This window comes from Dermochelys coriacea, chromosome 19 (genome assembly GCF_009764565.3).
Source record: "Dermochelys coriacea isolate rDerCor1 chromosome 19, rDerCor1.pri.v4, whole genome shotgun sequence".
In the NCBI taxonomy this organism is placed as follows: Eukaryota; Metazoa; Chordata; order Testudines; family Dermochelyidae; genus Dermochelys; species Dermochelys coriacea.
The window spans coordinates 3,705,227-3,729,695 of NC_050086.2; the positions used below are offsets into that span (position 1 = coordinate 3,705,227).

Sequence of the window (24,469 nt, forward strand, 5' to 3'; positions counted from 1 at the left end):
TTTTGAATTGGGCTTAAATATAATATGCACAGTAGGAAACTTTTAAATGTTACTTGTGCCTCTCATGAATCTTCTGTGAACTATTCCACGCTAAATAAAGAGCCTTTTTCATTCCATGAGAACAGTCACTAACCTGTCCAGGGTTAAGATGGTGCTTCCATTCTAAATTATCCATTCTATTACCTGTTATGTAACTTCCTCAAATAATTGCCATATAGTGGCTGACATTTGTTTAATCTTGGCCTAGAATTGAACATTTATAAAGGCTCAAACTTCACACAGAAATGTGAGTTACCTGAATCTGCGGCTGAAGCGGTTTTCAACTATTTCAAATGTTCTGTTCAGATGCTTGTTTTGTGCTTGGATAATTAAACATTTGATTAAAATATTCAGATGGTACATGTGACGTGTTTTTTTGTTCAGAAGTAAAGGTGGACATGTGAAAAACTATTTACAGTGGATAGTATTTTCAGTACTGTACCCATCATGGTCTAATTCCAAAGTACAGATATTTGATCCTTCTGACAGATAGGAAGATGAGTGGCTTAGACTTGGCAACCTTAACTTCCAAAGCATTCTTGATCCCCTACACAAACGTCCTTTTATGAACATATTTGTATTTCCATTATGACCCAGAGGTCCTACCTGAGACGGGGGCCTCATTGTGGGTGCTCCACATACGCTTTGGGTGAAATTCTGACTCTATTGAAGTCAGTGGCAAAACTCCCGTTGACTTCAGTGGGGCTAAGATTTCACATTGGGGTGAGGATTCAAAGAGTTCAGTCTAAATAAATAACAAAGAGCATTAAATCCCCATCTTACAAAAAGAGATACTTGCCCAAGGTATACAGGAAGTCTCTTGCAGAGCGTGGTTCCCAGTTCAGTGCCTGAACTAGGAAACAATTCTTTCTTTCTAGGCCATCCTTAGTTGTATCTAATTTTGACCTCTGTTACCATCAGGCTTTGCTAGTCTGCATTTATTTATCAGCTGTTTTTATTATAGTTGTGGCAACAGCAGCTTTTATTTTTAAACCTTTCTGAGACAACCTTGGGCTGAACTTAACTCGGATTTTTAAAAAACTTTTCAGACTTTGTATGTTGTAAAGAAACAAGATTTGAACAAAATTATTTTCTCTTGGCAGGTCACATTTAACATGATAGGAGGAACCTTAACTTGGAATGTCCTGACTTTTTGGTGATTGAAATCTCACCCTTACTGTGTTGCATTAATGTCTTTTTTAGCTTTTAGTAAGCAGCATCTCTAATTTATTTTACCACCAATCTTGAATGTTTTTGCATGTTTCCTGTTTGTTTTAGAAGACATCATTACATATTGGCTGAGCTGGTATGATGTTTTCTTCGCTGCATACCAAATAGAAAAAGTGTTTAACTATCCCCTGATAGGAGGCTCACTATTTTAACAGACACCAAAATGTGTGTGGTGGTTGTGCCATTAAAGCCCAGTTATGTCCTAGCAAAGGATCTGCCTTGGGTTTTGTTGGGGGTTTGTTTGTTTGTTTGTTTATTTATTTATTTATTTATTTTATTACTGGCACCCATCTGCATGCAGGTGATAAACATAAAACAGTTATTCCATTCCAAACAGCCTTGGTGGAGTCAGGTTAGAGTGGAACATATGTTTCGCCTGAGGGCAGGGACCAAGCTTTGAATCCCCACTGACTGAGGGATACAAGGAGTTGCATCAAGAGCCAACAGAGCAGCAACCTCCAGGAATAAATACGGACTTCCATTACCCACAAAGCAATTGAACAAAGAATCTTCAAATATTTTTAAAATGCTTCTTCGACTCTGTAATGAAGCACTTCGTCCTTCTTGGGGGATCTTAGTTTTACATTTTATAAGGACTCGTACTTTGAAGGAGAGGGAGAGTCATACTTTTTGCTGGATATTTTTCATACAGTTATGTAGCATTTAACAAGTGATTGCCACCTAACTGAAGGCCAGCCCTAATATTTAATCTCCTAGAACCAAGTGATAATCAAGTCCTATTATAATAAACCTCTCATTGAACAAGCCCTGTGTTCCATGTCCCAAGGAGAATTGCACCACGTAAATTTAAGCAGCTGATTTTTCATACACTTATTTCCAGTTTCCATATGTATGACTTGATTTCTAAAGCAAATTGAAATTTCTTTCATTAAAATGTGTCCAAAGGTCTTTTTAAAGATTTGTTGGGTTGTTTTTAGATTTATATGAATGCTGCAGCTGTAAATCTCTTGATGGTCTTAGCAAATTTCAAGTTGCAAATTGGTCAGAGTAGATGGAAGACAAAGATTTCCCACCCCAGTTGTGTGCTGAAAAGGGGGGTGGGGACTTTTACATATAAATATTGTCAACTTTACTCCAAAGCCCATGAAACTTCATTTATAAAAAATATCCTCGATCCTAAACTTCAGAAATCCTGCTGAGAGATCTAAATCTAACATCACAGGTCTAATTTTCATCAGATATATTCTTTGAAGGAATTAAACTATTGCAGAATAAAATGGTTTCCATTTAAAAAAAAAAAAAGCTTGATATAAAGAGAAATTATAATGCTGTGACCCAGGTTAAAGTATTTCTAAGTTATTGCAACATCTACATTGAGCTGTTTGCTTTGCTTTGGCTAATAATCCTGACCATATGTTTTATTACCAAAGCCTCAGGGCCTAAAGAGTTAACAAGGCACTCTTCTCATTTTAGATTTCCTGTTTAAAGATGGTCTTTTCCTGAGGACTGTGTGCATGTAACAGATCAGTGCACCAGCTCATCTCTTTGTGGGGCTAGAGTTTGCCTTAAGATCAGTTTTCAAGGGAACTGAATCTATGCCTTAGGCCATGTCTACACTGAGTGCTTGGGATATGTATACAGATATGCTATTCCAGCAGAGCGTTCCTAGTGTGGATACAGATTATACTACCAAATCTGCTTTTGATCATATAGTTTATTTCAAGGGGATGGGAATAAGATGTACTTGCAAAAGTGTAGCTTTGCCACTGTAAACTGTATCCACTCTAGGAGCTGCTTCTAGCACAGTTATGTGAGTCAGAGATTACACCCTGACCCATGTAGTGGAAGTTTGTAGTGTCGACATGGCCTTAGGACCATTTTACTGGCTGGAAAATCATTCGGAGCCCTTCTTGGGTAATAGATTTGTGCATGTGGAATGCCCTAGAACCTGGAATGGGGTATAGCAGTTGCTCAGTGCCCAGTGAACACACAACAGCTTAGGACGTGCAATGAAGATTCTTACCTAAGCGAAACTTGGGTAAATAATAGAGCTAGTTGTACATTATCACTGAAAATAATATAGCTGCTCGGTTTTCTGTGCACAGCCATCAAGCTGATTACTGATGCTGAGGCGAGAGTACCACTAAAGGCATCACCAAGGCACTTCATGCAAGTTTTCTGTCAGCCTGTCCTATCCAAGTGTTTACTCTGTCTAGCTTGTTAAATACGGTGGGTTCACAGTTCAAACACCTGTGCCTGCAGGTAGTGAGAACATGCTTTTTAGCTGCACATTAAGAGTAGACAAGGATCCACTGTCAACAGCAGCATATACAATAGAACCTCAGAGTTCCGAACACCTCAGGAATGGAGGTTGTTTGCAACTCTGAAATGTTCAGAACTCTGAACTAAACTTTTTTTTTTAAAGTTTACAACTGAACATTGACTTAATACAGCTTTGAAACTTCACTATGCAGAAGAAAAATGCTGCTTTTAACCATCGTAATTTTAAATGAAACAAGTACACAAACAGTTTCCTTATCTTGTCACATTTTCTTTTTTAAACTTTCCCTTTATTTTTTAGTAGTTTACATTTAACACAGCACTGTACTGTATTTGCTTTTTTTGTCTCTGCTGCTGCCTGATTGTGTACTTCCAGTTCCAGATGAGGTGTGTAGTTGACCGGTCAGCTTGTAATTCTGTTAGTAACTCTGAGGTTTATTGTATACAAATCAGCTGGCCTGTATAAGGGAATCTGGAACAATCTGATCAAAGTCAAAGAGAATTTGGGAGGTATTGTAATAAAGTGATTTTGGTGCCAGTCCTCATGAAAGAAAAAGAGTGATCCTGGTAATTACTGTCCAACTTCTGTCCCTAGTAAAACACTGGATGTATACTGAGAGATCCCAAAATGTCTGGTACACAATGGAACCATCAGCAATTAGCTTCAAAGGTGTAGAAAACGGGTAAAGAACGGCAATAGCATCTCTCAAATGCACACAGCTAGGTTTGTTCGGTCACTTCAGTTTCTTGAAATCAAAATGAAGACTACTTTCGGTAAAGTGCTAACAGAAGGCAGTGTAATATGCTTTTAGGTAGGATCTGGAGCTAGGGCAGGTGTGTTCTGCTGCTTGTTTTGCCACAGACTTTGTGACTTGTGACTTGCTCCAGCTCTCTGTGCATCAGTTTCCCTAGATAAATCTCCCCTTTGTAAAATGTTTTGAGATGTAGGGAGTGAAAAATGCTACTTCAGTACAGTTGTATTATTACACATGTGATGTCTGGTGTGTGGCTGGGGAGTACATTTCAATCTAGTCATTAAAAATAAGTTTAATCTTTCAAAATGTCATCCTTAATTCCCCCTTTCTACAAGGGTTTAACCATATACTTAGGTTCCATGTTTCCTTATCAGTCAATGCAATCAACAGTAACTAAGCTCAGGAAATTCACATATGAGCACCAGTCAAACTAAACTGAGGCTTTAGTCACTTCAGCAGACTTTTTTTTTTTAACAGAAATATGAATGATGAAATAAAAAAAATCCTATTCCTCTTTCTGCTCTGTTCTCTGACTAGTTTGGGTTTGAACCACTGCATCCCAATGACCCTCTGTGGACTGTGTTAACAATTAAAACAGTTAGTCATCTTGAAAATGTAAAGTGACATTTTAAGGGTTTTGGTTCCGTGCTAATGTGCCATTAGGTAGTTATCCAATAAGCTTATTCATGTAGTCTAACTCAAGACAGCTGTGGAAGTAGCATAGAAAACCCTTTTCTGTTTAAGAAGGGTGAGGGGAAAGGAGTGTTTTAGAAGGATCTGTTTTGGAATTATTAGTAGGTACTTTTGCTTCAGTAAAGTATTATACCATTAAAGATTAGCATCAGTTTAAAAAAACACACTGTGCTAAATCTATTTCTGCATAGCGGTGCAACTAAAATACACCCTGAGTTTGAGCACCCCTAAACATGGTGGAAGATTGGGCTGATTCTTAACTATAATGGGATGATCCAGACATACTGAACATTACAACTTGGGTCCATCTATGAGGTGGTCTGGAAAAAACTCCTCTTATTATCTGGATGAAGGCTGTTGTAGGTTCATTTGTTTGGGTCCTGTATCTTCCTCCTCTTCCATTTTGCAGCCCAACTAAACAACTCATATCAGCAAAAATCTGTAGTTTAAAGACCTCATTTGGCCATTGCCAAACTGCTGCTGTCCTAATGTTCCCTTTGATCAGATGTAGTTTTGTATTATAAATCTGGCACATGGACACCATAATGATGGGTGCATAATTAAATGGTTAGGAATAGGTTAGGGTTTGATTCTGATGAGTACCCAGCCAGTGTTAGGGATTCATAGCATTTTGCAGGATTGGACACTTTGATAAAGAAGGAAAGGCATAGGCAGCATGGATTCCTGGAGAAAGCACAGACACTATCCTATTGGAATGGAAAATGAAAAGTTACAAATGGAAGTGATTCAGGTTTGCCTGTTAATTGGTTTTAAATTTTAATTTAAATAGAAAAATGCAGTTTTGTACTTTGAAAATTTTCTTTGCGTTATTTTTTTCAGTCAGATTTCTCCCTGAACCGGAGCACAGAACAGGCTGCCATGTGGCAGGCTTGAGTCCGATGGCAGAGGTGGCATCTCCAGACTCTTGCTAGGGGAGGCAGGGAGAGTCACTTGGGGGAAGCATTAGTTCTGTGCTGGTCTTGAGGTCTCCAGCGAGTAATCAGTTGTGGGAGGGGTGGCATCTTGATGTAGCGTAGACTTTTGTGACAGCGGTGGTCTGAGAAGAAAAACAGCTCCTCTCCTACTGCGTGTTTGCTGTGGGAGGTAGTCGGATATTCCCTATGAATCACTGGATTACTGCTGCAAAAAGTACAGTAATAAAATGATGTTTTGGGGGAGGATGCAGAGATGCTTTCTAGAAAGGTCAGTGAAACGAGATAAAACCTTTTAGATTGCTGATTGGCGATCCTGTAGCAGCCTTCCCAAAGCAGCCTCAATGGTAGTAAATATTGAGCAAAGAACCTTCCTCTGTAGCTGGTGCACTTTATTAAATAGAAATAAAATGTGAGATCTGATTTATGTTACGGAATTTAAGTCCTGATTCTGCTGTCCCTCTGGTATCTAACAGGAGTAACTTGTTGCAGGCAGTAGCATTACACTGTTGTAAAACAAGTGCAAGGAAGATCACAATCAGGATTCTTACAGTGTGCACTTTGCTATTCTGATTGACAAATAGAGCAGAGACTTTCAAATAGAAGTAAAATCAGCTGTCCATGATTAACATACAAGTTGAATATCAGTTGTAACTATGTAATGGTCTCATGTATATAAGATATCTGGATATTATTTCTATAACAAGTTAAATTTAAAAAAAAATTCTGCCCTATCAAGTTTGTCATCTGCCATCTCTTATTAGGGTTTTAACAGGGATATTGACAGTATGATATCACAGCAGCATTAAGCACTGGTGGGCTTGACTGATGCTTTGGTCTCCTGTTGCTAAAGGTGTTTCACTTGAAATTTAACATATGCCACTTCCATTCTGTAAGAGCTTTTGACTTTGGCTTCACTAGCTCAGCCTGCAGGAAGAACCTGTGTGCAAGCAAGCCTGTTGTGTTCCACGGGGGGTGGTGATATCGAACACATGCCCCACCTAGCCTATTACACTTGCACTTGCCACTCTATCTATAGAAGAGCTTGCACAGATGATCTGTGGTTCACAGGAATTCAGTCTGACATCCAAGGCCCTGTAATAATCCAAGGTCTGTAGTAATCCATTGCCAAATAATAATTGGGAATTAATGTTTTTTCTCGTGAGTAATTCTCAAGTAATTCTCTTGATTTTTTGCAAATATGAAGTTGGCCCGTGAGGTGGGTAAGAATTATCCCCATTTTACAGAGAGTTTCTCAGCCTCAGTTTCCCTAAGTGACTCAACAAAGGGAGTCATTTTCAGAGCTGGGATCAGGAGTTCCTGGCTACCAGGCCTGTTCTTAGACCACTGGACCAAAATGGTCATCTCATTACACAGATGCAACTGGCTCAAAACAAAGCCCCTAACCCAAGCCTCTGAAAGCAGGAACAGCTAGTAGAATTATCTTAAGTACAATGTCACGATTACGAACAGATCTCTTGTATTCCAAACAGAAGAGATTGAGGATCCATGCCCCACCCTGTTACAGTGCCATAAAGCTACTGGAACGGAACCTCTGAACAGCATCAGGCTATTATATAGAAGTAATGGCCAAACAGCAGTGAAGAATGGCCTTAATCCTAAAATATCTCAGATGATGCCAAACCTACAGATTTTGTGCGTAATAGAGTTGCGGATGGGGGGGTTTACATTGTCCCTAAATTGTGGCAGTTGAAAGAGGCATGAGGAAAGGAAGACGTCTAGAACTTGGTCACTTCTGGAACTGAACCTTTGATGTAGCCCTGCCTACACAGCAAATTCAACCATATCAGGGAACCTGATTGCAACTTGGTTACAAATGCTGGTGGATCCACATAAGCAGAACCTTATGGAGTCCCATTGCAGGAGCAGGACCATAGCTACAGTTTGTGCTGTAAACTGGACCTCAGCTCTGTTTCATAACCAAATTAAAGCCTTCATTTGACCAAGCAGAGAACTCCTATGTGAATGTGTGATAGTGCTTTCATTACAGTGTGTATGCTAACATCCATTGTTTCATGTTCTCTGTGTATATAAAATACCCCTACTGTATTTTCCACTGCATGCATCCGATGAAGTGAGCTGTAGCTCACAAAAGCTTATGCTCAAATAAATTTGTTAGTCTCTAAGGTGCCACAAGTACGCCTTTTCTTTTTGTCTTGTGGATGTAAAACAAGCGGGTGGAGTTTTTGGTGCTACGGAAAGTGTGGAACATGGTGATTTATGTTATTCCAGGTAAGGCTGCTCGTACAGTTTTACACAGTGTATCTGGAAGCATCTCAGAAATGACAGCATTAAGGTTTGAGATGAAGACAGAAAGGAGAAGAGTTTGTTTTTTAAGGATGTACTCCACGTTGCAAACAAAGGGACAAGGCCATGGGGGAATGCTGACGTCGTTCTATGGATCTGTCTAGGATAGAGATTCTAGAGTTGGTCTGTAGCCCTGTGGCCTGGGTCAGTTGCTGCAATAATCACTCCCTTGCTATGGATTTCAGGGAGAGGGTTGCAGGGCCCATGTGCTGAACAGGAGGTAAGTGAGCAGCAGCGTATGGCAAGAAACCCCAGGAACTGTTGAAGAATTAGTGACCTAATTGGAAAATTCAAAATTAATATACAAACGTTGGCAGCAAAGCAATAGAAATGGAGCCAACCTTAACGATCTCAGAGAAGGCTGGGTGGCATTGGCAGGCATCAAATGTAACCACTCTGGCAAAGATGAATGGTAAAAGGATTTCTGAATCAAGAATTCCATCATGATGTGTCTCATGTACTCAGTGGCAGCTTCTGTGCCAGCTAGCTCAGCCACAGTGAAAAATTACTGAGCCAAGTTGGTGATGATTAGAGATAGGGCCCTACCAAATTCACGGCTGTGAAAAACATGTCACTGACCGTGAAATCTGGTCTCCCCCTGTGAAAGCTGGTCTCTGGTGTGCTTTTACCCTATATAATACAGACTTCATGGGGGAGACCAGCGTTTCTCAAATTGGAGGACCCAAAAGGCAGTTGCAGGGGGGGTCGCAGGGTTATTTTAGGAGGGTTGTGGTATTGCCGTTCTTCTGCGATGCCTTAAGAGCTGGGTTGGGCGGGTGCGCAGCGCTGAAGGCCGTGTCCCGCTAGCAGCAGCACAGAAGTAAGGGTAGCAGTACTCCAACCCTCCTACAATAAGCTTGTGGACACACTCACCCCCCCCCCGCCCCACAACTCTTTTTTGTGTCAGGAAGCGACAATTACAACACCGTGAAATTTCAGATTTAAAGAGCTGAAATCATGAAATTTATGATTTTTAAAATGCTATGACTGTGAAATTGACCAAAATGGACCGTGAATTTGGTAGGACCGTAATTATAGGTGGAGCTGGTAACCATAATGCTAGGCAGTGCTATCCCCTGCTTTTTGTTCTAAAACCTTGTTTTCAGTTGCTTGCAACTTTGCCGGGCTTTAAGGGTTTGGGCTGAAATTTTCCATCCTGGGTATCTGCCTCAGGCTAAATTTTGGGGGGAGGAAGGTGGGAGATGGGGGCGGAAACTTTCAGCTAAAATGGTTCGGCTCTTTCTGAGAACCTGGTTAGGAAAAACAGTGTCTTGCTAATATTAACAAATGTTTTGCAATGGCTTCATTAAGAAGATCTAGCACCTCTATGAAGGTCCTTTTGAGAAAAAATCATTATAACAAAGTTTTGTCAAAAAAAGGATTGGACATTTATATGTGTAATGAGACTATCCCCGGTTAGCTTACATAGCGTTTTTAAGAAACCAAATTTGGAAGGGCTATAAACTCTCCTGCTCTGGGGCATAAATGAACCTCTAACTCCTGGATGTTAGGAAGAAACTTCCCATATGGCAAATAATTCCACACTTGTCAATGGTGGGGTTTCTTGCACCATTTTCTGAAGCTTCTGGTAGTGAGCACAGTCAAAGTTAGGATACCGGACAAGTTGGACCAGGAGTCTGATCCATTTATTTGTTCCTCAAAGAATTAATAAAGTTCAAAATCTATTTTCTTAAATTTTGCTTTACAATTCATCCTTTTTAAAAAAGAAAAAATCTGATTTTGCCCCTTTAAAAATCCAGTTACAATTGTTTTCTTTGTAAATCACATGTGTTTTACACTATCCATGCAAGAAAAACATAAATAAGTTTATCCAAACCATCTCACTTAGAGTTTTGGTCTGAGTGCATCTGATACTTACATTTTTCTGTTAGTATTTACCTTTGTATTTGTTGTCCACACATCAATGGAACACCAAGAAAGCTGGCTGTGAGAATGCTGTCAAGGGTCAGGTTGGCTTCAGCTCTGAAATGTTTATGTAAGCTGGCTAAAGACTTGAGTTTAACCTCTGCTCATGTATTTAGGAACTATAAAGCTGTAAGGTTTTCTTTTTTGGTTTCTAGGTTGGTTCTAAACACTTCAGAGAGCAAAACCAAAAGGGCCTTTATGTTCAAAAATTGTGAAAAAGATGGCTTTCTTCTATCCCAGAGCAGTACTCACTTATTAAACAAGGTGCATGGTGTTAATAGGGGGAAAAATTGGACAAAACTGAACTGCACTATTTTTCTTGCTGATCCGAAGCTCAAATGCTTCTGTAGTTCAGCAGATTCAAAGAGGGTGTGATTGGTGACTTCTCTTAAATAAAAATGGACATCTCCATGCCCGCACAGGAAACATTTTTCTTTTTTTTTTTCTTCATCCCCAATGCATTATAGAAGATCTATCAGGAGTAATATACATGGGATTCCAGCTGTGGGGGTAGCAGATGGATTGCAATTCTTGTGACATTTTCCCCTTTCAATGCCTCCTCTTCCCCCACCGCCACCCCCACCCCACGTACCTGCAAGGGAAGCTGGCTGCTTATTCTGTGATTTGGAACATACCCACCCTACTCTCACAAAAGGGTTCGAACTACAAACATAATGGGGCTAGCCCCACTGTCCAGATGCTGCCCTGGAGTCAGGGAGGGTACTGTAAATCTCAGATGGGCTTCTGGCTTAAGAAACTCGGGTAGCATTGGTCAGAGAGAGGATACTAAGCTAGATGGATGGCTGGTTTGATCCAGTCTGGCAATTCCTATGTCCTGCTAAAGGCAACCTATGATGGAAGAGTTCGCAAGAAGCAGTGAGGTATGTGTTTGTTATGGGGGTGTTTTTTTGGGAGGTGTGGAGGGGGAATGAAATGGAAACCTGGCTGGAGGGGTAGGCTTGAATTAAAACATTCCCTTGTGCTGCTGGAAACTCCAACACAGCAGCAGCCCTGGGAGAACCAAAACAATGATACTGATCAGAAATGGGAAATAAAAGTGCCCAGTCTGTGTTCATTGTCCAAAATACAAAAAAAGCCAAGAAAATTAAATGAGATGTGTAACTATCCCTTCCACTTGAATCATATTTAAGTGTTTCTCATATTTAAGGCCTACCATACTACACCTGCAGCTCAGAAGGACTGAGTGTATCACCTTCATAATTTGAGTCAGTTTCATTACAACAGATTCTTATTTTGATACTATTCTTATTATTTTGATACTATTTATCACCTGCTTGAAGCCTGTTTCACTAGTGATCTGTGCATCACAGTTTGAGAATCTCTGATCTACATTGTTATTTGTCACATTTATCACATTTGTTTTTGAGTTTTATACTGACAGTGAAGGTGAAAATCAGCCGAAATTAAAATATTTCCTGTGAATAAATAATATCTGTTAGCAAGTATTTTATTGGAACACAAAGGTTCCAAGTTCAGTTACACAGGGGTGTAACTCATTCTCCTGAAATAGCCTCTGCTGTCAGCCAACTCATCAGACTCGTCATTTGCCCATGTACAGATTATCAGAATGAGATGTTTTAAAAGCATAAATATGTCTTTGATGATTAGGGATCAGCAATGAATTGAAACATTCTATCTTAACAGGAACTAGAGCTTCCAGCTGTAATATGTAGATAATAATCCTTCCTTTGTGTTGTCTATTTAGACTACGAGTTTTCAGGGAGGGACTATCTCTTATTGTGTACTTGTACAGCACCTAACACAATGGGGCCCCAATCTCAGCTGAAACCTCTAGGTACTACTGGAATATGAATAAATAATCACTAAAAAATAAGTAGCTCTGCAGAGAAATTGACAATATTGATAGCTTAGCTGAAAATATTCCAAATGCAAAAAGGAAATGCTCCTTTTGTGTGTTTTATGTATCTATATTAGATATTTTCTGCATGCTCAGATGTAAACATAGCCAAATAAATAAAAAGAGAGAAGTCATCTGAGGATGATATAATCTGCCCAGGAAATACAGCAATGGCTTCTGTTTGCAGTTCCACTTAGCTTTCAGAATTAATAAGGCCTCCAAGATTTCTAGTGGCAGCTCTTTCTGTTAAGCAGCCTGGCACCTTCCACCATGCAAAAACAAGAAAGTACAGCCAAAAATGTCGTAGGCATCTCAAAAAAGTGTTTGTGGAATACCTCACATAAAACTTCTATTTAAAGGGGATAGCAGGGTGTGGCTTATACCATGGCTAGTCTGCTCCTGCACCACCACCACTAAGCATTTTGAAGGGCTGATATGGCCATAATAGACATTTTCTTATTCAACGTACAGAATCTGCTCCCTGTGCCTCTAGCTCAGACTGGCCTAGTAGTAGTATTGCTAGCCCTGGAAACATTCACGTGACTACTTGAGCATGAGCTGGATCTTGGTCCTTCTTGTCCATCATCAAGTTGCGAGCTGAGTTCTGGCTGCAGAATTTTCTTTGCCTCAGAGGATGGAGATAGATGGGATAACAGGATTTTTCAGAGCCCAGATTCAGTTTCCAGCACCAGCTGGAATAGAGAAAGCATCCTCATAGAAACCAAGACTATTTTATCTGGACACCTCCAAGAGAGAGTTAAGTACTGGAAGCCATCAGTTTTCACCTGACAGTCTTCTCTGAGTGTAATCTCCTACAAAAGCCATTTAAAAATATTAATGAATCTTGTGGAAACTTTTGCTTCCTGACCCTATGGAGATCCATGCATGATTTTTGCATTTTGGTCAAGAAAACATGAAGATACAGTGGGCCATTTTCTCACATGGTGTAAATCAGCATAGCTGTATTGACATCTATCAATGTTGCTTGAGACACTTGGCACAAAGCAACCCATAAAGAAACTAAAGCTGACTACTTCTCAACATGATGAAAGTCCACTGCAACTTTTTAGAAATGCTTCTTCCTGAGTTAGGCTGAAATTCACCCCTATGCAGAGAACCAGCAGAAGGCATAATGCGTCACTGAACCTTAATGATGTCCATAACATGGGACTTAGGTGAGGAATTTGGTCATTGGCAGGCTGTTAGCAGTGGGGGTGATTCACCCTTTAAGGCATAAATTTGAGAAGGGGAAGTTTTAAATTAAGTTGAGGTGCTGCAATAGAATTGGCTGGTCTAATCTAACATGCATGGAATAATGAGCAGGAGCACACACAACAGCTGGAATTTTGGACATGGACAAAATTGGCAGAGAAGCCATTCTATTAGTTTGCAGAATATGGGTCACTAGACCACTGAGTTATGACAAGAAAACTTTGCCTCTTGAAGATTCCCAAGTCAGTTTCAGACTGTGCGATAGACGGTATGCTAACAAAATAGAACTAGATACCCAAGAAAATCCCATCTACATAGATCCATCCTATGGGGTTCTAGTAAGAGGGACATAAGATCAAAACACATCTTGGCACACTCCAGTGTTTGATTTGGAGCAATACTTTGATCTCATCTGACCTCAGCCCTACCATCAAAAGGGATTGGATAGTTATCTGCATTCAAACAGGCCTTTTTATATGATATCTGCTATGCCCTATGCTGCTAAACTGAATGTCATTTTTAAGGGAACACTTCTGTATTCCAGGATATGTCTTCAGACTCCTGCTTGCTAGGAAAGATCAGCAGAAACATATCCTGGAGGGCATCAGAATAAATATGCTTAGACTCAGTTTACGGTAGGAGCTATTAGCTTCATTGAACACCTCCACTCTGGTTGGATGACTATGTACCACTAAGTGGCTCACTGGCTCTTTCAGTGCCAGAGATTGTCGGTTCAAATGTGGGGGATGTCCTAGTAGTGAGGGATAAAGTCTAAGGGTTGGTTTAAAGATATTCTCACTTACAGCACCAAGAGTCCCTGGTGGCCCAAGTGATAATGTTTGTGTTATGTAGGAAGTCAAACTAGATGATCATAATGGTATGTCCTGGCCTTAAAATCTATTAAATCTAACTAAATTCCTGCAAAGAGTTCTGATCCTGTGTAGTAAAGGCTGAATTCTTCAAGTGTGGTTCTCCGAAAGTCTGGGTCAGGAACAAATAAAATTGGGGTGGGACTCTGTCTAGGACATTATGCTGTTTAGGCCACTTCCTCCAATTACTTTTCCCCTGAGCATATTGGTTATATTTGATTATTTTATTACCACTGGAAGGAGATTTTGGTCCTGCAATTTCACTACATGGATTCCCTTCCCCTCCCCCTCGTCTGATTCAAATCCCATTAAAGTCAACAGAAATACTCTCATCGATTATTGACTGTCTGACTCCTTTATGCTCTATCTGTTAAATTGGAACTTTAAAGACTGTCATAAATGAAAGGACACACCAGGCACAAGTCAGCAACTTGCAAAAGTCTATTTATTGTGTTGGTGTACTACAGAGAGAGATTACCATCCTGTCATTTTTAAGGTATCCTATTAAGGTGAATTATTCATTCTATTCAAAGCCATGCAGAATAGCAACACATAACTACAGCCTCTTCTTTATGTTAATGATAAAATACATAGTTGCAGTTCAATATTAACCATAGTTAACCCATGAGATATCTCAGTATTAGAGAATTTAGAGTCTTAAGCTACACGTCACTTTCACGTTTCATGTCAGGGACTGTCTTGTGGTTTCCTAGATTTGTTGTTTGTACAAAATTAATTCAAACAACATTTTAGATTGAAATTCCAAAGTGTCCCATAACGGTTAGAAATCATGAGACAATCTGTTTTGAAATACACTTTGCCAACAGTAATGTCACATGTTTTCTCACGATGATATATGTAGTCAGTGTGGGAATTTATACAAGGGGAGGTCCTGGATTGTGGAAAGGACGCTCATGGCTTCTGAGGATGGGAAGGTGGAGAAAATAACTGGGGGTCCCTACAGGACATGGATCCTGGCAGGTAAATTCTAGCACTAATGAGATTCTGAATAAAAAGCATCCTCCTGACAAACACTTATCTTTTGGATTGCTCTGATTTGCTGCACTTGGCTGGGAAAGACATGCAGATGGTGTGAAGCAAAAAGAGAGAAGCCAACAATAAGCACCTAACTATCACATGTTTTGGGGTGAACACGTTGATTTTGTTAGCAAGGTTTAATAGCATAAGGGAGAGGCATGTGACTAAATCTTTCTCTGTTCTGTGGAGATCAATGAGTTAAAACAGTATTTTCTGTATATCTAGATATTTATATGGCCCCATCACCAAGTATTTATGGGCTTATCTTCACCCCCAAAGAGTCTGAGAGGTATTATTACACGCAGTTTCCTGATGTGCCACTGAAGCACAGAAATATTAGAAATTGGATTTTTCAGAGGCGTTGAGCACCCGCCTCTCCCATTGATTTCTGCTGCAGTTGTGGGACTCAGGCCTGACTTTTCACAAGTGGTTACTGATTTTAGGTGCCTCCATTTCTGGGTTCCCAACTTGAGGCCATCTTAGGGGCCCAATTTGAAGACTGTGCCTACACCTGCCTTATATAAACTAGGCTCTTTTTAGGTGTCAAGCTGGGCACCCAAAATCACTAGTCCCTTTTGAAAATGTAGGTCTGGGTGCTTCTGAAAACCAGACTTTATATGATTTACGCAAAAGCAGCCAGGAAGTCTGGGGCAGAGCCCACAATCTCCCACCCACTTTACAAAGAAGCAGTTCCCACCCGAGACATTATTACTTTGGCTTTGGCTCATGAAACTTTCAAGGGACTTAGCAGCAGCCCAAAGGGGAAAACAGTAGGGGAGGTAGTTTTTCTCCCTGACAAATTGAATAATTACCGTACATTATAACCTGATGTTCATGCTGTCTAATGTCTCTCTCTGTTGCATTTCAAGAACACTCACCAGAATTAGTTGGTATATGCAGAGTGGCCTATTCACGCAAGCAACACCTGTATGACTATGACTGTGAAATGACTTCTCACTCCCCCTATACTCACCTTTGCATGTTTATAGATTATAATTATATATCAGCATCCATGTCATATTGTTCTGATGCCATGTAGCAGATGTGCCTCCCATACCCCCAACCAGTTCTTGTATATTTCCTGTTCTGAAGTCTCTGTCTTAACGTACGCAAGACAATGCCAACAATGGGGCAAAGTCAGGATTCTTTTGGTTTTGCAGAGCATTGTCGTTTAGGGATTAGTTTTGCAAACTACAGACTCAGTGCTGTTTCTCCACCGGTTTCCATTTGATGTGAATGCTGAATGTTTTGGAGGGATGATGATTTGGAAAAATGCCTCCAGTTTGGGCCCATCTCTAGAGGATTTCAATATAAAAAAAATCACATTTCCTTTTAAATTGCCAAACATCTCTCTTTAAAGGATGTTTATGTTGTGATCATTTGAGGGTTTCTCTACACTTTCCATCAGCTTCTGCTATATTCCTAAGGGAAAACTATATCTACAAAGCAGACAAAGGCCTGGGACCAAGACACCTGAGCCAAAACTCCAGATCTGAACACCCTAGAACTTGGCAATTGTGTGCATAAAATCTGAACCCCAATTCCAGTCTGAATTTCACAATGGTCTTTGTCTCCTGAATCCAAAACATGGCTCCAAACACCCCAGAACTTTGAGGGGATCCAGATCCTCATTTTGTAAACCCATCTCTGCTCTATTGTCTTCAGTAAAATCAAAGACTTCAATCCTGCCACTGGCTCTGTGCTCTTGCAGGGGGCCTGCCCAAAGTACAGCTATTTGCAGGATCAGGGTGTAAATCCTAGCTCCAGTAACTCTCAGCTCATTTCTATTAATCCATAGTTTATTTCAGTCAAATGTCAGCTACACAAACAAAACAAAAGGGGGTGGGAGACTTCCCCTCCCTTGGATTTGTAAAACTTTTCCTTCTGGCAGCCACAGAAACAGAAGAAACCAAGTGTCACAGAGAACATGAAGGTGTTTTCTTCAAATAAAAAGAGGTTTATTAAGATAATGAGAATGACACTGTGGTGTGTTGTACATCGATTGCAGCTTTCAGAGAAACAACAGCAAGTACAAAACCCTGCAGAACTTCTATAGCCATTATCATCACAGCCTGCTGTCCATGCTACAGTTTTGTGACTCCAAAACTTCATTCCCATTTCTAATGGCAGAAAATCCAAAGACTTTCCTCTTTCCAAAAAAAAAAAATCCCAACTCAATTAGATATAAATAACTTGCACTGGACATTTTAAAACTTTCAGATTTAATTACACATAAATAAATATGTACAGATTTAGAACAGTTCAGTTCAATTTGGCCTGGTTCAAGTTCTGCTCCTTGTGCTTTATTAATTATTATTATTATTATCATTTTAGAAACCTGTGTGCTGTTATTTGTAGATTGTGGAGTTTTATTTAGTCCCAGGTGTAACTTAACCTGCTTGATCCCATTGGCTTGCATGTAACATTCCAGAAGGTTCTCGTTGATCAATTCCCATCTTGGAAAGAAGTCTGAGTGTAAGATTGTTCTCCTGAATGGCTCAGAGTTCCATAGGCCCTGGAGAAAATCTGTAGTGAGTGTCAGTTTGTTGCAAACTGTAAACAAAGTCTTAAAACCACTTGAAAATCAAGGCAGCAACGCTGGTGATTTTCCTCTTGTCTTGGGCATAGGACGATTGTGTAGGTGGCATCATTGGAAAATTCCCTGTCTGCCTGTTGTAGGAGGTTATACATCCAGATCTGCCTGCAGTACAAAAAAATCCCACCTGACTTATTTCTGTCTCAGTTTCAAAAGCATCTTGAGTGGCTGAGGCCTTTCCTCTCTATTGATTTTTCGGTGTTTCAGTTTGAACAGACTCCTGGGGCACTTCAGTATTTCGTTGTGGGTTAAAAAACAAAACAAAATAAAATTGCACATGACTTGGCTTCCTGCATCCACAATTAAAATAAACAAAAGCCATCAACCTGTCTTATTCTCTCGATCTCAGTGATGTCCATTAAGGTTCTTTTCTTCTTCTTCTTTTCTTCTTAAATTCTTTAAATCGTCTTGTTTATTTGTTTGCTTTAAGAGTTGTGTCTCAAGTTCAAACATCGTAGTTCGGAAAACATATCTTTTTTCTAACACCAATAAGATCAGACCTCCTATCATGAGCTGGGAAGAGCTCCCCGCAGTGGGGAGGGGGAGGGAGACAGCATGTTATTTCCGATGTTTCACTTCTTTCTCTGATGCTTTAGAGTCTCCAGCTGCATGCCCATTCCCTGTGCTGTTCATGAACATTTTATCCAAACCCTTGAGGGACTCCACCAGGTAGTTCTGGAAAGCTGTGAGTGCTGCACAGATAGCTGGGCCCCCGAAGCCGTGGGTTATCAGGCTGAAGTGAGTCAAGCAGCTTTGGACACCTGGCTCTAAGATGAGAGACGGGCGGCTGTTCCCAAGCGGAGAACGATCCTGGGCCATCAAGTCTGCAAACTCTTTACAAATTTGCCTACAAGAGAAAAGAAGCCATTACGTTTTTAAAGAGGCTGGAAATCTATGGTCCTAAATTTCTGTTTGTGCTCTGTTTCTGTAATTCATTTAATCTGTTATCACTGGGGGGACTGGTTGAGCCAAGAGACTCCAAGTGTCTCCCTTCCAGGACACTGGTCTGAATTCAGCCCTGAGCTGGTAGGGATTGAAGGTCATTTCCATTGGCTACCTGTTTGCTAGCCTGGACGAGATGAGTTTAATGGGTCTCCAATTCGATTCCCTGTGCATCATTATGAAGCCCCGTAAGAATCATGTTTGCACAGTTGTCACTGAGGGCATGATTTGAAGGCAGTGGGGTTGCACAGGTATTACTTAGGGCATGATTTAGCTTGCAGAATCTTTATGATTGGTGAAGATATCCGAGAAGGAAAGAACCTGGCTTGAAGTTCAGGTCCCAGGATGAGTTTGCAGGACTGGCAGTTAAATAAAACCCTCTTTTACTTGTAAACTAAGTGAAATGATTTGAAAATCTCTGAGGCCCAAAAAGCAAGGAACCCCATGAAGCTATTTGTAATGAGTCACAGTTCGGAGCAGAACACCACTTGAAAACAGTTAGCTTAAAACAATCCAACAACAAAAAATAAGAGGAAAGTGTTTGGTGAAGTGATGTGTTATCCCCAGGGGAGATGTCATGAAAGGCAAACATAAGCCAAATGCCTGCAGTGTCAATGAGCATGTCCTTTGAATGTTCATGTTCGTCCTTCCGATGTGAGTGCATGATGCATTTCACTGTGTTGTGTATCCGTTGGATATGAGTGTGTGCAGCCCATTCCCGTGAATGTGTCCTCCTTGGGGCAAGGACTGTCTTTCCGTGATATGTATATATAATGCCTAGCACAAGGGGGCCTTGATGCTGCTGGGGATGCATACTCACTTGGTAGCCAGGAGCATGTTTTTCCGGGTATGGAGTTCGCTGGGATCGGAGTGCTGACGGCATAGGTATTCCGCGGCTGCCTTCGCTGGGAACTCTGTTTCACACACGTATCCAAAATCCCGGGCAAGGTGAACCGCTTCGCCTAAAAGAAGGACAAATTAATGAGCTGGGTCTGTACTTGTGTAACAACGAGGGAGCATTTTCTGCAGAAGTCTCCACATATCTTATTGGGATGCCTTGCTCATTTCTGTTGGGGCTGGATGCCCTTTTTCTCAGATCTCTAGCCAAGGGGAGAAAAACTCTGGACTCTCCATGATTGGCTCTAGCATTCTGGGACTAGCTGAGTCACAGGGTGGCTAGCCCCTGTGAAGAAGTAGGTCCAGCTCTCCTGTGCCAGGACAAGTACTCCCATTTGGCCAATTAAGAGGGCAGGGCACCACTGGAGGCTATAAAGAACCAGGGAGGATCAGAGACAGGGAGTAGAGTGAAGGATGCTCCCCTGGTAAAGGGATAGCTCTGTGGTTTGAGCATTGGCCTGCTAAACCCAGGGTTGTGAGTTCAATCCTTGAGGGGGCCATTTAGGGATCTGGGGCAAAAATTGGGGACCGGTCCTGCTTTTAGCAGGGGGTTGGACTTGATGACCTTCTGAGATCCCTTTCAACCCTGATATTCTATGATCTCCCAGCAGAGAGGCTGTGGGGTTCCTTCTGGGAAGAGTGGAGCTGTTCTCTGGATGTGGAAGGGCTGGCTGGCTGCCTTGGTACAAGGACAGGAGAGGACTGGGCTGGATAGCTGGGGCATGAGGAGGGATCTTAGGATGGTATGCTGTGCATATTGTTTTGGATTATGCTGGGGAAGATCTAGACTAAGGTTGTGGCACTTTGTTAAAGTTTACATGCATGGGACTTCTGTAATAAATGGAACCCACAAGGGCTATATTTATACTTGGGAAGATGCTTTGGACTCTTTCTGGAGATGCTCCAGGAGGGAAACTGAGGCAGACAGGCCTGTCATGTTGTACCTGCCACAGGGGGGCCCTTCTGGAGGTGCTGCACTATGTCAAGCTCCCACCGAAGGCAATGGGAGTTTCTTGTACCTTGCTGTGGGAGAATCATGCCCCTGGAGTCCTGATTGACAGTCGCTGGCTCTAAAAACAAAATCCCTCCCTCCCTCCTTTGCTGGCTGATAAAATAACACACCAAAGTCAATGTGGCTGAAGTTACATTTGGGTGGAATTTGGCCCATTGTGCTGTTATCTTGCAGGAGGTAGCGTAACAGAGACATCTCTGTCCCTCCCACCTCCCGCATCATCTCTCTCTTTCTCTCACCTGTTTTCTCCTTCTATCTTTTCCTACTGGCCCTCCTATTTCAGAATCAGAGTATGATCCCTTTGCATTAGGCAACCATGCTGCCTTACCACAAACCCGGACTATCAAAGGGGACTCCTTTTTGTGGGGGGGACACCCTAATATTGTGATTACTCAAGAAGAGGGGAAGGGGGGAAACACAAGAGGAATAGAAGGAAGATAGGTTCTTGTTTGTATCCTTCCTCACTGAACAGAAAGGCCTAAGGGGAGAGTGCTCAGCCTGGGTATCCATCATTCCATGGAACTGCCCTCTCATTGATGAAATTGATCCATCTTCAGGCATCCCCATGGAAATAATCAGAGCTGATGGCAATTGATCATGCCCAAACTCCCGGTTAGGCGGACAGAGCTAATTTGACTTGCCCCCTGCTGCTCACACGTATTAGGCCATCCATCCTAAGAGCATTAACCTAGTTCCCATCGCTGCCACCCCAGCTCTGAGAATTGTGTGTGAAGCCTAGTTTGGGCAGAGTGTTTGGGCTTCCCGTCTGAAGCGTCTCAATTTCCTTTCCCTCCTCACTCCCTCAGCCATAACTATATAATGAAATACTAGAAAATTAGAGTTGGGGCAATTTTGTGTGTGTGGGCACATGTGCGTGTGCACAATATGTCTGAAAATACAGTCACTTCTGTGGAACAGAAGCTATAGAAGAGTGGTTAAAGCAAAGCACTGGAAGTTGGGACTTCTTGGCTCTGTCCTTGGTGCTTGGTGGAAGCATGTGCTAGTGGCTAAAGCTAAGTGTTTTGAAGGTGACTAATGATTTGGGAGCCCAACTTGAGACACTGTAAAGGGGCTTGATCCGAAGGTCAGTACATGTTCTTAAAGTGCTTTGCTGAATCAGGGCCTGGTAGAACAGGGGCTTCCTTACCTGCTGTAATGAAATAGATTGGGGCACCTTCAGGCCAGTGTGGCGCAGGAGGGCACATGGCAGAGATGGCCATGAAGGAGAGTTGTCAAGTGATTTTACACAGGTAATGCCCTAATTCAGCCAACATTTCATCCCACGTGTTTCTTTCAGTGCCTGAGCTGTCCCAGTAAAGTTTTCGGGCCAGATGCCTACGTTAGCCACGTTCTTTTCATACTCTTTTCTGGAGTGTTTGAGAGTGTTTTGAAAGTTGGAATGTAACCTGGTATCTTGTGTAGAATTAAGGCCAAATTCATCCCTGGTGTAACTCCAGTGAAACCTACACCCAAAATGCCAGAGAGCAGACCACCAAAAATCCCATGAAAAATTCCAAACACACATTTCTATTTCTACTGATTTGTACATGTGGCTCTCTTAGATATTTCTAACGTGTCTAGCATTGCAGTATCTAAGTGCTAAATACTGTCCTTGAGATTTGCATAGTACATTCATGGAGGACATCACGGTGACTTCTGCTCTTTCCTTCCCCCTGGTTCTAGCATGCCTTGCTTCCTTTTTATAAGATGATGAGATTGGCACATGAGAATCAAAAGAGACAAATCTTAGACTCCAAACTGGCTGAACCTTAGCACAGGAGAAACAGCGTGTGAGTTCTACTTGAAGCAAAGCTCTGGAAGCTAGCAAACTGTCCACTAAGCACATCCCGCTAGTACAGCCTTATGTGTCTAATGTTCTTCTTTTGCTATTTTAGGTGATGATTTTTATTCCCCTGTCTCATTTACCCATGACCACCAATTCTCCCTCCATCTATATTTATGAACAGCTCTGCATCGATATAAAAATATAATTAATGCTCAGAAACACCCAGTAATAAATAAAAAATGAATAAATAAAAAGTACAGAGGTTGAAGAGGCAGAGGGGAGCAAACAGATGAAAATAAGAGAACAAATGTCCCAGAAGAAAGGAGCCTGGGGCATAGCAGGGCAACCTAGTTTCTGTCTGCTGAAAAATGGCAAAGCATTAGCACCTTCCCCTGGGTGAACCATCTTCCAATACCATAACACTGAGTTGCAAGAGGAAATCATATCCATCAAGCACACATGGCGCCACTCTTTTATTTACTATGAGCTGTTAAGCAGTAACCAAAAAGTCAGCAGCCTCATGAAATCAAAATGTATATTTCTTCCTTTCTTTCCGTTCTTTTCTTTCTTTTCTTTTAATGGAAATCAGCCTGTCATTCAGCATGCACCGATTGCCCTTGGTAACAACCTCCGCCTAATGAAGCGGGTCATTTAATTTGCTGGCAACAATGGAGACAATTTTCTATTCAAAAACTGCAGGCAGCTGCCTCCAACACGCTGGGCACAAATACAATGGATTCCGAAGCTGGAAGGGAGTTGGAGCTACCATTTCATTTGTCTCCTTCCTGTGTCCTTTGGTCCATAGATGCGGTAGCAACATCATCATTTCCATAGTGTGAAGGCTGGGAGGAGAACTACTAAACATGCAGCTTTAAGCAAGGGGACTTCATGTTTAAAGGGCAAGTTATATGTTGACTATGGAGGCCCTACATAGCGTGTTTCCCGTAGCCTCACTCAGCACCCACCCCGTGCTCACAGATCAGCCACTACAGACTATCTCCCTCTACTCACCCAAGAAGGCTGTGGTTCCCCCACTGTTTCTCTTTTGGGAATTGAACCCTGCTGTCTCACACAGTAGTGCCATTGAGCCAACCTCAAGCATATTTTTAAGGAGTGTGTGGAGCAGTAGTGTATCATGAATCCAGACATGGGGGCAGCTAGGATTGGAAGTGCATTTGACCTATTTCAAAGGCAAGACAAGGGAACATGTGAAGATCTACACAAGTCTGAGTCCCAACAAACAGGTCTGTTTGGGCCAAGGACACAACATTTTCAGTAGTGCAGTAACTTCGCAATAGAAGTGAGGGCATATTTGTGAATAGGTTGGTGAATATTCGTGATAATTTCTTAATGAGTTTGCTTTGGCCGCATTCCTGCTCCTTTTGTGTTTGCTTTCTGTGACTCTTCAGGCGACTGAGTTTTACTTGTAGTAATTCACAAAAGTGAATTTTAAGCTCCAATAGTCATTGATAGCACATTTCAAACTCGTGCTGAAAATTTGATTTGAAGAGTTAAGCTCATGCAATGAGGGAACAGAAAGAATAATATGTGACTTATGTGAACCAGTCATAGCTAAGCAACAGGTTGGGTTTCAGATTTCAGTGGTTCTAAATTCTAGATCCCATGATGTTTTAAAGGACCCCAAAAAGCATTGGTTGCCACATGTAAGCGCTGCAACATTTGCCCTGACAGGTCTGCAGAGTCCTACCTCGTTCCGATTGTGAGTGCTTTCTCCAAACTGTGCTCTTGTTAGCCCAGCAGAAATCTGTTAGTTCAGAAGACGTGCTTGGGTCAAGATGGAGAATTACATGCAGACACCACTATGGCTTAATGATGGCTGCTGCATAATCTGTTCTGTTATAGGCCTTCTGGCAAATTGCAAATGGAGGACTTAGAATGGGCAAAGGTTGGGCACCCCAGTCTGATGTTAAACCACAGAATGACTCTTACCTTCCACCAACGATGTCAGCAAAGTGACATTGGCAGCTTTACGCCTTCCTGCAGGTAGATTTAAGCCTATTTTCTCTAATCTTTCCCTTAAACACCTTCCACCATTTTTTGATTTTGCCCTGCAAGAGGGAAACAAGGAGGGAA

At 41.5% G+C, this 24,469-nt stretch overlaps 1 protein-coding gene across 2 annotated transcripts in view; it reads right to left on the reverse strand.

Moving 5' to 3' along the window:
• Positions 1-15,982: 15,982 nt before the first annotated feature.
• TFAP2E (transcription factor AP-2 epsilon) overlaps positions 15,983-24,469 on the reverse strand; it is a 48,036-nt gene continuing 39,549 nt past the window's right edge. Inside the window, exons 6-8 of one of the 2 annotated variants that reach the window (XM_038377277.2) lie at positions 24,326-24,444; positions 19,501-19,642; positions 15,983-18,585 (exon numbers count right to left, since the gene is read on the reverse strand). In XM_038377277.2, coding sequence (XP_038233205.1) covers positions 18,297-18,585; positions 19,501-19,642; positions 24,326-24,444 — 550 coding nt within the window. In that variant the 3' untranslated portion in view covers positions 15,983-18,296. The remainder of the gene's footprint in view (positions 18,586-19,500; positions 19,643-24,325; positions 24,445-24,469) is intronic. The other variant, XM_038377278.2, reaches the window with a different exon arrangement.